General features: G+C 34.7%; 1 protein-coding gene across 2 annotated transcripts in view; it reads left to right on the plus strand.

Moving 5' to 3' along the window:
• Nucleotides 1–14338, plus strand: part of IMPACT (impact RWD domain protein) — a 29550-nt gene extending 15212 nt beyond the window's left edge. Inside the window, exons 6-11 of one of the 2 annotated variants that reach the window (XM_077900302.1) lie at nt 1405–1527; nt 4062–4159; nt 6541–6614; nt 9087–9177; nt 10648–10782; nt 11708–14338. In XM_077900302.1, the coding sequence (XP_077756428.1) occupies nt 1405–1527; nt 4062–4159; nt 6541–6614; nt 9087–9177; nt 10648–10782; nt 11708–11776 (590 nt within the window). In that variant the 3' untranslated portion in view covers nt 11777–14338. The remainder of the gene's footprint in view (nt 1–1404; nt 1528–4061; nt 4160–6540; nt 6615–9086; nt 9178–10647; nt 10783–11707) is intronic. The other variant, XM_077900303.1, reaches the window with a different exon arrangement.
• The last annotated feature ends 1349 nt before the right edge of the window (nt 14339–15687 follow it).

Raw genomic sequence — 15687 nt, forward strand, 5'->3', positions numbered from 1 at the left:
TTTGTGGAATATCCCTCAGTTTGGGTCTATCCATTGTTTTCTCGCAACTGCAGTGGGATTAGGCATTTTGGCAAGAATACCACAAAAATGGTATTGTGTCCTTACAGTGCATATATTAAGGAACTTGTGGTATCAATATGCTTTATTATTAGTGATGTTTACCTTGATTCTTTGGTTAAGGTGGTATCTCCCACACGTCTCCAGTGTAAAGTTACAGTACTAATCAGGGCTCTCCAGAGAATCGAAAGGGTGTGTGTGTGTGTGTGTGTGTGTGTGTGTGTGTATTTATAAAGACAGAGAAGGAGAGATACATACAAAAAAAGGGAGGGAGAGGTTAGGAAGAGAAGGAGAGAGAGATTGATTTATTTTAAGGAATTGGCTCATGAGTTTGTAGAGGCTGGCTGGCAAATCCAAAATCAGCAAGATAGTTTGGCAGGCTAGAGAGCAGGGAAGAATTAATGCTGCAGCTCCAGTCTGAAGGCTGGCTCCCTGCTGGCTCCCTGCTGGCTCCCTACTGGCTCCCTACTGGCTCCCTACTCCCTGCAGAGTAGTATAACTGCTCTGGAGCGGTTGATCCTTCTATTGAGACCTTAACTGGATGAGGCTCTCTCACATTGTGGAGGAGAGTCTGCTCTACTCAAAGTTAACTGATTTGAATGTGAATTTTACCCAAGAAATACCTTTCCAGAAACATTTAGAATAGTGTTTGACCAAATAAGTATCTGGGTACTATGGGCTAGCCAAGTTGACATATAAAATTAACCATGATAGTTATTATCTTTCCTTTTGTGGTTGATAAGGACATGGAGGGAGATACATTGAGGCTATACTAATATCCTAGTCCTTAAAGCGTCACACACTAATTTTAGTGTCCATTAGTATGTCTTGTCAGCAATGTTTATTACTGTGGTGTTTGCCTAATGATTCACATTTTCTTCTTCTTCATTGAATTGGAATTCTTTTGTGAGGAAGAGTTGTCTCTTCTTTATTTTTTGCTTATTTATTTATATCAGTATGAACTCATGTATATTATTTTATTCCATGGAGTAAAATTCCATACTATCATTATTTTGTTGCTCAAAATTATTCTAGGTTTTGCCTTTAGGAGCTCTTTCAGGTAACTCCTGTGTTTTTTTTTTTTTTTTTTTTTTTTTTTTATATAAGCTCACCTCTCCTTTTTTTTTTTTTTTTGTTTTTTGAAACATTTCTTTACTCTCTGGAATCATAAGGAGTTCCAGGCTCATCTTTTCTTTTCCTTGCTCCAACCTTGGAATCAACTACTTCTCATAAAAGTCCTGGTTCCTTCTATTGAAGAATGGTGTTTAGAGACCAAGACCAACAAGTTTTTAAGTGGAATTCCTTATTCTCCTCAGAGTTCACTGATAATATCTCATATACAAATAGGCCCCAATGTAAAGAAGAAAACCGAAGAGGAAGATGTAGACTGTGAAGATGATCTTATTTTAGCGTGTCAACCAGAAATTCCTGCGAAAGCATTGGATTTTGGTATCACTGAAAATCGAACAGGTATAATGTTACTAATTAGTCTCTTTTGAAGATAGTGAGATAGCAGTATTATGTATTAATTTTGAAATGATATAGAAATGTAGTAAACTCTCACATGTTAAGAAATAGTTATTAGTTTGCAGAGAATTGAGTTATTTTTTTCATGCCTGCTGGCCATTTTGGTGTTTGGCCATGTTTGGTCTGTCAGAACAGTGAGGAAAAAATAGCAATTTCTTCACGCCTCACCTTTTTTTTCTTTTTGGATGACTTTTTAGAGTTTTGAATTAATGATGGGAGAAACTGAAACTAAGAAAATATGTGTTAATGTTTTCAATTCACATCCTGTTTTTATATTTTATATTTGTATTTTGAAATCCTCAGCTGTCTCTTGATATCTCAGAGCTAAATTTTAGTCCGTGCTCACAAATATAAATATAAATATAATGATTGAAAATACAACCACTGAATTAAACCTAGTAAAATGCCTTTAAGATTTTAGTTTTTGCTGGGGCACCTGTGTGGCTCAGTTGGTTAACCATCTGCCTTTATTTATTTATTTATATTTTATTTATTTATTCATGAGAGACACAGAGGCAGAGACATAGGCAGAGGGAGAAGTAGGCTCCCGGACCCCAGGATCATGCTCTGGGCCAAAGACAGATGCTCAACCACTGAGCCACCCAGGTGTCCCAAGCACCTGCCTTTAGGTTAAGTTAAATTAAATTAACTATATTTAAAAAAAGATTTCAATCTTTGCTTAAGCAAATTTGTTCTATAATCTAGTAGTTCTCAGCTTGTGAATAGATTGATGTGATAAATCAGCTCTATGTTGCGATCAGAAAGTATCTTCCATTTTAGTATCTTAAAATTTTGAATAGTAGTGTCCATTTTCTCAAGTCTTTTACAAAACCATGATATACCAGAAAGAACATTCATTCTTTTTGAAGGTAAAGAGTTTCCTATGTATTATATAATAGCTTTTTATTTTAATTAATTCATTTTTTATTTTTTTAAAGATGTTATTTATTTATTTGAGAGAGAGAGTACATGAACAGGGGTAGGGGTAGGGGAAGAAACAGACTCCCCATGGAGCAGGGAGCTCAATGCAGGGCTCGATCCCAGTACCCTGAGATGGTGACCTGAGCTGAAGGCAGATAATTAACAGACTGAGCCACCCAAGCACCCTGTCTGTCTGTCTGTCTGTCTGTCTATCTATCTATCATTTATTTTTTAAGAATTTTAATTTAATTAATTTATTTAAGAGAGAGCATGCGCATGTGAGCAAGGGGAAGGGCAGAGGAGAGGGATGCGGGAGTTTATCTCAGAACCATGAGGTCATGACCTGAGCCCATCAGACACTTAACTGGCTAAGCTACCCAGGCCCCCTGACACTGTAGTCTTTAAGCAGTACCATGAAGTTTTAAAGTTCTTGCATAATATTTCAGGACTAGTACAAGGGGATACATAGGAAGAGAAAGAGTGAGCAAGAAGACCCAGGACCCCCACCTCTGCTTCAGTCTCACATTTTATTCCTTTATATATTTGTGGATTTGGCATATGATTTCTTTTGGGAAACAGGATCCACTATTAAAAGAAAAAGAGTGAATATCATAGTCACAATCAATAGTATCTGATTCCTATTGACCTCAGTACTGCCCTAGTACAGTGGTCAGTTCATTCAAGAAGAGGAAACTCTTAGGAGGAAGGCAAAAGTCCTGCATAATCCTGGTTTCTTGTCCTAATCTTGCCATAAACCAGTGAAGTAAGTTTTGACAATTTGTTTAAAGCTGTCCAGAAATATTTTTATATCTGTTAGTTGAAATAGTTCATTAATTGTAAGGCAAGCTGACTTGGTAAGATTTAACAGATCGGTGAATAGAAGTAGGAAACAATTTTAATTCTTTTTTCTGAATAACTTTAGATCCTAAATGGAGCAGATGTAGCAGCCAGATGTTTGCTAAGTTTCTCAACAGAGAGAAGAGTAAATTAGTGTCTTAAACTTGTTTAAGAGGCAAAGTAACTCGAAATCATGATACTCCTTGGAATACCAATTTGGTATATCATTAGTATATTCAATCCTATGAAGTAGGAACAGTTTTATTTAGAAGAAGATACTACCTTTCAGCTATACAAAATAAAGTCTTAGGTTTCCCACCCTAGAAGTCCATCAACAGAATGGATAAATAAATTGTGGTATATTAGCAGCTGACAATCTTTTTGGTCTCAGGATCTTTTATACTCTTCAAATTTAGTTATTGTACAGTTTATACTACTGTAACAGCTCAGGGTTTCAGTCCCAACCTACTACTGGGTGACCTTGGCAGGTGAAAATCCTTTCTAAATCAAGTAGTTTAATCTTATTTACAGTCTGTTTGGAAACTTTTTGCTTAAAATTATAATTTAATTTTAATAGACAACTACTAATGGCTGTTTGGGTTGATTTGTCATATAATTTACGTCTCTTTCCCACCCTCCACCCACACCATCGTCAATTTTTCAGTGTTCAAATGTATGAATTTTAAAGATAAAAGTAATATAATTCTTTAAATTTATAGAAATAGAAGAATTACCTCCGATTGATCATGGCATTCCTATTACAGACCGAAGAAGTACTTTTCAGGCGCACTTGGCTCCAGTAGTTTGCCCCAAACAGGTAGTTATTATGTCCAGCTCACTTTGATGTTGGTTTACCAAAGTAATTCAAGTAAATGGTTTTACAATAATATCCTTATGTTGTGTTTAATTTTCACGTGAGATGAAAATATTTGCTTATTTTCCTACCCCCAAATTACTATGAATTGTGGAAGATTTGTTTTGTTTCTATTTGTCAACTGCTTTCAAAATTGTATCTAAATTCTAATTAGGGCTTAATACTGTAATGGATTTACACACAAGAAATATCCGTTGGGTAGAAAATTATGCTGCTTAATAGCTTGTTAAAAAGAATTATTTGTCCTATTGTGTGGGAATTCTGCAAAAACCAAGTGGGTTCCATTGATGCCCAGGAAGGGGACAGTGGACAGACTGGCTGACCTTCCCGACCTGAATTCTTTTTTCTTTATGCCTCCTGACCTTAGGTGACCTGGCTCCTACCCAAGGATATCAAATGGGAGACTTTTCAGTTACAAACTGTAGTAACCTATAAAGTTAAATTAACAACGAAAAAGTCTCGTTAATTTAGCATAGGTTTTAATCATTAGTCTCTTCCCTTTAGTCTCTGCAGCTCCTCTACTCTAAGCTCTCTTGAAGCCCTGACCTACAGAGATACAGACAGTTCTTTGTACCAGGCTGACCTTTTACTCTCTTCTGGTCTCTAGAAGAGGAAAATATTCTCTGCATCGACTTGTGGTCAACATAACAGCTTTTGGTGTAGGCTTCTGGCTCTTTCAGCAACCCTATTTTGTCCTGGGGTGTTGCCCATAATTTTGTTGCCAAGGTCCTCATTAGACATTCTGTTCTGAATCTGATCATCCTGGATCCTCTTTCTTTTTCTGATTATAGTCACTTGGACTTAGAGGATCATAACTTGTGAGAGCTAAAATTAATCTTACAGGTCATTGTGTACTTTACTGAGTAGGAATCTGAGAATCTGAAAGATTAAAAAATGATAAACACAAGATTGCATAGTTTCTGATTCAAATTGCTCTCCATGGCTATAGCTCAGTCTTCCCTACATCCAGGATTTCTTCCTTACCCTCTGCCAGTTACCTTTCTGAAAGTCTGGCCGTGTGTCACTGTCCCCCAGCCCCCAGTCTTTGCTTATTTCCAATGTCTACCAGAAAACCCCTAAACTCATTATATGAGGCCTTTTGGACCCTTGCTTTATCATTCCTGATACATTGTCTTTTGTCTTCTCATTCATACTCTAAATAGTTGGTATATAAAACTCTTGGTCACTTCCAGAACCTTTCTCTTTTATGTCCCTGGTAGGGTTACCAGATAAAATACAAGATACCTAATTAAATTGGAATTTCAAATAAACATTATTGTATGGGACATACTAATAATAAAAAAAAAATTGTGATTTTTTTTTTTTGAAATTTACCTAACTGAGCATCCTTTATGTTTTATTTGCTAAATCTGATAGATTTGCACATGAAGTTTCCTCTGAATGGAATGGCTTCTGCCACCCTTTTCTTCCCTTTTGATGCAAAAGAGATCACTACTGGTCTTTCAGGAGCTGGTTATGTTACCACTCCTATAAACCTTATAGGACTCCCAGAGAGTTTTGGTCTTACATTTGGAACATACCATTATTTTGTATCTGTCACAAAGGATACATAAATGTAGTAAATTTTCAGAGCTCATTTTAAAAAATGGTCATATTTACATTTAAAATTCTTAACGTGGAGAAAAAAATTTCGTATATAAATACCTTATTTTTTTAAAAAAGATTTTATTTATTTATTCATGAGAGACACACAGAGAGAGGCAGAGAAGAGACATAGGCAGAGGGAGAAGCAGGCTCCATGCAGGGAGCCCAATGTGGGACTCTATCCTAGGACTCCAGGATCACGCCCTGAGCCGAAGGCAGAGGCCCAACCCCTGAGCCCCCCAGGCATCCCATATAAGTACCTTAGACATGGTTAGTGCTCAAATACTTGTTCATATTTGGTGCTCAAAAACACTAGGTCTGGAGGCCAGCCTGACCACTCTCCATCAGCACTTCAGCTCTAGCTAGCTATAAGCCCCAGTAAAGCCTTGCCTGTGGCTTTGAAAGAGAAAAAAAAATATTTTTTTTACTCATTACTTACTTACTTTTTTTACTTTTATTACTTATTTACTCTTATTTGGTATAATATTTTTATACCAAATATTTTTATACTAATATTTTTATACTAAATAAGAGTACCAGTTTCTGCCCCTAAAATGAGGAGAAAATTTTGGAAATGGCTTTTTCAGAGTGTAGTAGATTCTTTAAATTACTATTTCAGAATAACAGTATTTATATCAATATGTTTTAAGATATTTTTCTAGCGTATATTTATAGAACAAAGTATACATTAGTTTATTTATATTACTGCTGTTTTTAAGGTGAAAATGGTTCTTGCCAAATTGTATGAGAATAAGAAAATAGCTAGTGCCACCCACAACATCTATGCATACCGGTGAGTGATCACAATTTTAGGAATGTTCCATTTGTAAAAAATGGGGGAAAATGATGCATGATTTTTAGAGACCAACTATAATGTGGGTTCTTTTTTCCTTTATAAAACTAATAATCATATGTAGAATATTTGGAAGCTGCAGAAAAGAAAAAAAGAGAATTGCTGGGGAAATCAGCCATTTTCTGCCATTAAATGTAACTGATAATAATTTGATATATTTTCATAATAAAGTGATACATTTTTTTTCTGTCTTCTATGCAGCGTTTATTTTTTCAATGCGCTACCCTAGTATCCCATTTCTTCCATGTTGTTAAAATTGCTTTATAAATAGTAGTGTAATGGTTGTGTAATGTTTCCTTGAGGCTCTCTACCATTTATTTAACCATTTACTTTTTGGTCAGTTTTTCATATTTTTCACTGTAGTGTAAAAATCATTCTATGAACACCTTTTGTATTCAGTTTAGATTACTAACTCAGAATAGGTTCTGGTTACTTCACATTCTTTTTTGAAATGAAATGAGGGTGTAATTTAAAAAGAAGAAAGAATAGATTCCTAGAAATAGAATTACCAAGAAGTTTGAATGTTTTTGAAGCTCTGGATACATACTGCCAAATTTTTTCTAGAGTTTTTCTTTTAAACCAATTTATGCTCCCATTAGCCATGAATTAAGTGTGCTGCTTTTACTATATGCCTTTTAGTTTTGAATACTAAGGTTTTATACAAATCTTTGGTTGTGCAGCTGTATCTTCAACAATTGATGGCTATGATGTTGATCTTAAGTTATTGTAAAGTTAGATAATATGCCAGATATTCTATTTCAGGCCCCAGATTTTTGGATTTTTAAGTACCCGTGAGTATTTTTATAGTATTGCTTATTAATAGGTGATCAGTTGTCACCTCTCACAAATTTCAGCATAACTACATGTAGTTATGTAGCCCCTCCACTTCACTCCTTTATAGTTGACACTTGGGAATGAAAGAGCTGAGTTTGTCAGAATTGTGTGTCACTTAAGACTAAACAGGCACAAAGTGGAGGCTTGAAGGACCTCACTGGAAGTAAAATAAAGGACTTTTATTTGTTGCGTGGACTTTGTGTTGTGTATTTGAATGCTTAGGATCCTTTTAAGGTTGCTTCCTGCTTCTGGGGCTGTGTTCCTGCTCTGGAGTTATGGAGCACTCTTCAGCCTACTGGCACACACAGCTGTGGGATACTGCATCATTGTCTACCCAGAAAAAGTGAAAATGTCCATGATGTTTCACTTTTTAAAAACCTAACAGTACTGATTTATGACTCAGACTTTCTTCATTGGTTCCATAGAATTATAGTCCTAATATAAACCAACTGCTGACTCCTTTTTGCCTTAAATTTGCCATATAAAATGTTGCCTAATAGTACTTTGTTTTCTTGGAATGAGGTCAACTCTAAATAATAACAGAGCCTCATCATAGCAGTTGAAGCAGTAAATATTTATTGAGTGAATGAATGGAAAGTTGGATTGAAGGATGAATGAGTCAATGAATATGATTGCTGTGATAAATATGAATATATAATAAATACATTAATGTGATTGCTATAATTGACTTAGGCTTGTAGATATGGTAGAACCTGGCTTGAGAGCCACAGCTGGAAAGATATTTTTCATGCGTTTGCCTCATCCTACATGGTGTCATTTGTAGGAGCCTAAGAAATCTAGATGACATACTTTAACTGGCACTGTTTTCTTTTTATATTACACACTTAATTACCATGCTTATTCTGCTACAGTGTAGCCCTATGTTATTATTCCAAATGCTAACTTTTCTAGATAATTTGAATAGGTAAAAATACCATGATTTATTTCTGATACAACCAACCAACCAGGGGAAAAGTTATAGAGAAAATAAATCTTATAATTCTTAGAATAGGGAGAATAGAGAAAGGTTTGATGGCTAGAATAAGATATGAGGAAAGTATAAAATGTTCATTTATGTTGCTTTTATCACCTCCATTTTTTTAATGTACTTTTTGTCTCTTTTACTAGCTCTAAGGTTCTTTGAAGAAAGGAGTAAGCCACTTATTTCTTGTATATCATTTCAAGGTGCCTACTAGGTATAAGGTTTCTCTATACAGTAAATTCTCAAGCAATGTTTTTCAGTGACTACCGTCTATAACCTTATAGCTTTTCAAAGTTAAATGAAGTGTCAGATATATAATAGTAGCATTTCTGATTTAAAGGAGGCATCCTTGATTCCTGCCTTTCCCAAATACAGACAATGAATCATACCGGATAATGAATCATCAGTGGAAATATGTCTAATGTATAGTTCAAGAAGAAATTTTTTTTTAAGAAATATGCTGATTTTGGAAGTAAATTGATTGCAATAAGCATGAAGGTGTAACTCTTAGTGCAATATTTTCGGCTTTTATTTTTATTTATTTATTTATTTATTTTTCGGCTTTTAAAGTGTAACACTGTTCTATGTATTTCTAGAATATATTGTGAGGATAAACAGACCTTCTTACAGGACTGTGAGGATGATGGGGAGACAGCAGCTGGTGGGCGTCTTCTCCATCTCATGGAGGTAAGTATAAGTTAAACCCTGTTAGTCCTGTTTTCTGAGCCATAAAATTTTTCAGTGAAACAGAGCACCATATAAGAATAAGTAAATCAGTTAGGCTATATAACATGAAATAGATTTGTGTTAAAAAAAAAAAAAAAAAGAAATAGATTTGTGTTAATTAGTAGTTAATTTTTAAACACTGATTGAGGAAGACTTAACCACGATATGGGGCAGAAAGCACAGGGTTAATAACAAGCGCTGTGCTTTGAAGCTCTGTCAGTCATAGATGATAGATTATCTTCAGCTCTGGAAAAGCATCTCCTTTTTGTTTTTTGACAAGGTCCTCTCTGTTTCCTCTGTTCTGTGTCTGTGCACCTCCTGTTAGTTGGGTGTTATTGGACCATCTGGACAGACCCAATTGTTGCTTTTTAAAATTAAGTTGTCCATCTCATCACCTTATGTTCTGAGACATTTTCTTGCTTGTCTTCCAAGGTTTCCATTGAATTAAAAACATTTTTTTAGCAATCATGTATTTAAGTTTTAAGAATTCTTTCCTCTTGGGCACTTGGCTGGCTCAGTCAGAAAAGCCTGCAAGTCTTGATGTTAGGGTCATGGGTTCAAGCCCCATGTTGGATGTAGAGATTACTTAAATAAATAAACTTAAAAAAAAAAAAGAAAAAAAGAGTTTGTCTCTATTTTTCCTTTTTTATAATATACTGTTTTGACTTTATGGATGCAATATCTTCTAAAATTTCTCAGAGTATGCTAATTAGATATTCTCTCCCTTAAATTTTTCCTGGTTCATTTTAGTTTGTTTACCTTGTCCTTTCTCTTTCATGCTGCTGGATTTTCTTCATCTGTATGGTGGTGATTGATTGTCCATTAATTTTAAGAATGGATTTTTTTTTTTCCTAAGATAGCTGTTATAGTTTCTTCTGTTACTGTATGTGGAGGTTTGTTTTCTAACCAGGCCATTCCCTTGATAGGAAGGAACTCTGTGTGGTCAAGCTCTTAGAGAGGTGGGCTTCATGTTAAAGCAGCATTTGACAGATATCAGACTGAGGAAGACCTTGCTGATAGGCACCAGCAATTACTCATGCTGCCCCAGTTCTTTCCAGTGGTTTGTTCAGAAATAGGTTTTAGTTGTTGTTTGGCCTAGGGGCAAAAGGTTGCTTAAACTGAGCTATTTGGGTTGAATTAATGAAGAACTAGAACCCTACTTGCATGATCTCCCCTTTACTCTATCTGGTTGCTACAAAATGTGGGATTCAAAGACACTGTGAAGCAGTGTTTAATTTCTAAATTCACTTCTCATTCTAACATTTTATCACTGGAATGTTAGAAGTTTCATTCTGCTCACTCATGTGGTTCTGCCATTAAAGTCACAGAGAAATGTCATGTGCAGTTTTGTATATGAGTTATTTCATTCTCCTTTAAAACTTGAAGTTATACATGTCTGTGTGTATCTAATTGTGCTTCTGAAAATAACAGATTTTGAATGTGAGAAATGTCATGGTGGTAGTATCACGCTGGTATGGAGGAATCCTACTAGGACCAGATCGCTTTAAACATATCAACAACTGTGCCAGAAATATACTAGTGGAGAGGAACTACACAAATTCACCGGTGAGTCCTTACTGAGATTATATAGAGATATTCTCACTGCTGCCTATGAGGAAAAGAAAAAGAAAAAGAAAACCCAAGAATGAGTCAGAATGTTTGAGGGGTGCCTGAGTGGCTTAGTCTGTTAAGCATCTGCCTTTGGCTCAGGTCATGATCCCAGAATCCTGGGACCAAGCCCCACGTTGGGCTCCCTGCTCAGCAGGAAGCTTGCTTCTCCCTCTCCCTCTGCCCCTTCCCAATGCTTGTGTTCTTTCTCTCTCTCTAATAAATGAATAAAATCTTAAAAATGTTTGTGGTACATTAGAAAAACCTTTGAACTCGAAATTGTAGACTTAGTTTCTAATCACAACAATCTGACTGGCCAGTTAGTTATGTGACCTTGGGCAGATCACTTCATCTCTTTGAGCCTTAATTTCATAGATTCATACAGAGTTTTATAAAAACCTTAAAAGACCAGTTAATTTTTACTCCCTAAAATTGAGGCCAGGAAAGGTTGTGTAGCTCATGCCACAGTCAACTAGATATTCTTTAAACGTGTATAAAATTCTAACATTCTCTGTTAGTGTCAGACACCTTCCCTCTCCCCTGGCATTAGGGTGCCTGCCTTTATACTTTGAATTCTTTTTTGTTTCATATTTTATAAGCATGTTTATTTTATTTAAAGTTTGCTACCTTCCTTTAGAAAGTGGGAATAGATTAAATAATACCGAAATTATTCAAGCATAAGTCTGTTAGATAAATTATGTTGATTATTTTGGAAATGTTAAAATAGACTGTAAATGAAAGTGCCATGTAAAACAGAAAGATGATACATATAGAGGTAATTATGCTTTCATTCTTATACATATTATATGGTTAGACTAAAGGTTCCTAAGCCAGTATCTTCACATAAATGCAGAGACACTACATTGATTTATATCTTTTTTAGGAGGAATCATCTAAGGCTTTGGGAAAGAACAAAAAAGTAAGAAAAGACAAGAAGAGGAGTGAACATTAATACCTAAAATTGTATGCCAGGTTAAATTCCCTATCATTGTTCACAAATTCCACAGTCATCAAGGAATATTGTTCAGAGAAGATCCTGGACTGTTCAAGTCAGCCAACCCATTGTGGACACCAGCATTATATTTTCTTCTTTGGTTATATCATCTGCCAAAAATAGAGAACTTCTGATACATTCATGTGTATTTCAGGCTGATTCAGAAGAATTAATTTGAACTTAATTGCCACTTCATCTAATATGGGGATGGTAACAGTTGCCCAGGGCAGTACCTGAATTAACTGTCCATTTCAGTACGTGTCAAGTGCCTTTGTTAGGTGGGGAAGAAAGGTCTTGAGAGAAGTATAAATACCTGATACCTTGTCATTGGGATTCTTATTATGTTAAATGAATATTGCCTTTTACTGCTCTTTATGGCTTATTGGAATAGGAACTCATTGCAGATTGATCTTGGAGAGTTTCTTCTTGTGATTTTGGTTCACAGTAAGTCACCTTTCATTTTATAGTGTTCATTATTGAGTAATGATTAAGCAAAAATCAAGGAGTATCCATCTGCAGTTACATGCTGAAGTAATAATTCATCTGCCATATTTGTTAGCATAAGTGTTATGCTCCAGTTTCTGTTGCAAATTGGTGATTGTGAAATTTCAAAATGTGATTTTCTAGCCTCTACTTTTTTGTTTAATTCTTGTAAAGCAGTAGATATGGAGTGTCAGTAGTCTTCTCCTACCTGTGAAATATGTTAGTGTAATATTCTGTTTTTGGTTGGCTTTGTTTTTGTTTTTGTTTTTTTTTAACATCCCGGAAATCCCTTTCTTGTGATATTCATTGAAGAATTAGGACGACACTAGAAGCTCTGCTGCAGTTCACAAGTGTTTATGGAAGGGGATAGAGGTGGGAAAACCCCACTGGTATGGGGCCAGAGCACATCATCGGATAGTTATGTAAGTGTGATGTAGTATCTCATCTGCATTCCAGCTATCTTTCTCAACTCCGTGACTTTGTGGAGAAAAGGAACAAATGTTTTGGTTGGAAAAACAAAGTCCCTCTTTTTTTCTATTCTTACCAGATCTTCCTTTACATCAGTGTTTTATGTTCCTTCTTTCATCTGTAATATATGCCCTTACTTCTAGGCATCTAGATTATACACTTATCTTTGAAATACAACAGTAAGTTATAAACTGTTCCCCTTTAGACATGATTGCAAACTGTTATTGAAAGTTATTAATTATTTGCAGATTTTCCTGAGATTCTCTTCCAAAAGGAGGGAACAGAAGTTCAGAGGCAACTTGGAATGGTGCTTGCATCATGGAGAGCATCACAGAAGAGTGGACACAGATACTCTTTTCTGTTCCCTTGATGTCTTGCCTTTAAAAGACCCAACATCCTTATTTGGTGTTTTTAATAAAAACCTAGTAAATGGCTTTACACTAGAATGGATTCTGAGAAATAAAATCCAAGTCCTATTTGTTGTAAATATGTCTAATGTTGCCAATGATCAGGAGTCCTCAGAGGATATGTGAAGTGTATGTATTTACACACATAAATACTTACATATATATATATAAATAAAAAACACCTCAGATTCCATGAAAAGTTAAGTATGTCCTATGGTATTACCTGTTAAATGAGAAATTGAAGACCATCAATTAACATTAAAGTAATTTCACAATTTTGGCATGTCTAACTTTGTAAAAGAAGATATAAAACAGGAAGTATTTGGTGCTGCAGGAAAATTGAGTTAATTTTTCTACAACACCAAATTTGAATTTCTTTCTTGCTGTTTCATCTCATAGTTATTTAGGTCTTTATAAAAAACATTTATAACCGTGATCTCATTTTCCCTTATTTAAAAAAATCTTATTTTCGCTTTTTTCTACAAAATGATTAGTCACATTTTCCTGACTGAAGAAAACCTAATCTCCTTTGCCCAGAATCAGTTCGCTAGTAGGGAAAGATCCCAGAGTATCCAATTCTGGAATCTGAGTTGTTTACACTCAACCATTATGGACCCCAACTAATGAAAGCATCTTTTTCTCTATTTAAAATTTCTCTCTATTAGAGGGCTTTCAGATTCTCCAAACAATAATTTTCTATAGCCAGATCTATGCTGTGGCATATTTTATAGTATATTGTATTAGTTAAAAATATTCTTCATATGCCAGTATGTAAGAGCAAGTAGCATCTACTTTTTAAGTGGGAAAAGCAGTATGATTTGGAGGTATATATCATGAAACAGACTATTTGAAAGAAAAGAATTGTATCAAGCTAATCATACCCAAGAAAGAATACATGAAACGATACTGTTTGGAGGACAGGTGAAATTTACTGGGAAAATTGTATAATCACTTCTAATTCTACTATCTAGAGATAACCATTATTAACATTTGCTATGTACATCCTTCTATTTTTTTCCTATGCATGATTTTGTATATATGGCTATTTTTCTTTCCATAAAATGGTATTAAACTGTATATACTGTTTTGTATCCTGCATATTTCATATAGAAGTATATTGTTAACATTTTCCCATGTCAATAAATATTCTTCTATGGCTTAATTTCTTGTGGCTATATAGTATTCTATCTTTTGGGTATATCATAATATACTAGCTAGTCCCCACGTGTTTCCAGTTTTTAAGGCTTTTCAAATTTTTTGCTAAACCATAAAAAACTCATTTTGTGCAGATTTTTTGGTATATATCTCTGATTATTTTCTTAGGAAAAATCCCTAGAAATGGATCCTGGTCAAACATACATTCTAATAGCTTGATTGGTTTAGGCAAATTGATCTCTAGAAAAGGTTATACCTCTGTTAGCATTGTGTTAGAAGATATTTAGGATACAAAAGATGTGGGAAAGTAGGGATTCATCAGAAAAAACTACCAATATCTTTTTTTTTGAAATAATTATAGATTCACTAGAAATTATAAAAATACTCTGCTTTTCCTGCTTATAACATCCTACATAACTATAGTATATTTATCAAAACCAAGAAATACATTCTGCATGCAAGTTCTTTGTCAGGTATGTAATTTGTAAATAATCTTTTGCAAATAATATTTTGTTGCTTGTCTTTTCATTCTCTTTTTCTGTCTCTCGTCTTTTCAGTATCTTGACAGTGTTTTTCACAGAGTAAAAGTGTTTAATTTTGATGAGATATAATTCACCTTTTTCTTGTTATCATGTTTTTGGTATTATGTCTTAAAGACTGCCTTCCCCCAGGTCATAAAGATTTTCTTCTGTTCCCTTTTTAAAGTTTTAGAGTTTTTTTGTTTAGATATGTTATGCATTTTTAGTTAAGTTTTGTATAAGATATAAGCTTTAATTTGCAGTTCTTTTTCTGCATATGGATATCTGATTATAGAAATGACTGATTTTTTAAAATTGAACTTCTTACTGATGAACTTTCACAAAATACACAGATAACCGGGACTTAAGTTGGAAAAAAGGACACCACCAGCACCACAGACTTCCTTTGTGTCTTACCCTACATTAGCTGCACTCTCCCTCTGCCAAGTAACCACCTCCCTGACTTCTGACACCAGAGATTAATTGGGTCTGTTTTGACTTATACATAAGTGGAAACACACTGTCCTTGCTTGGACTCCTTTCGTTCCAATATTTTGTGAGATTCATCTGGATTGCTGTATGTAGCAGTTCTTTTATTCTTCGCACTGCATAATATTCCATTGAATGAACATGGCAATTTATCAGTTCTATTTATGGATATTTGAGTTTCCAGTCTGAGGATGTTATAATCAGTGCTGTTATAAATATTCTTATACATGGTTTTTAGTCAACATATGTACACATTTCTAAAGTATACATACCTAGCATATATACATACAGCTTTGCCGAGTCAGGACATATGTATATGTGGAGCTTTAGAGTACACTGCCCCAAGGTG

Source organism: Canis aureus, chromosome 6 (genome assembly GCF_053574225.1).
Source record: "Canis aureus isolate CA01 chromosome 6, VMU_Caureus_v.1.0, whole genome shotgun sequence".
Classification (NCBI taxonomy): domain Eukaryota; kingdom Metazoa; phylum Chordata; class Mammalia; order Carnivora; family Canidae; genus Canis; species Canis aureus.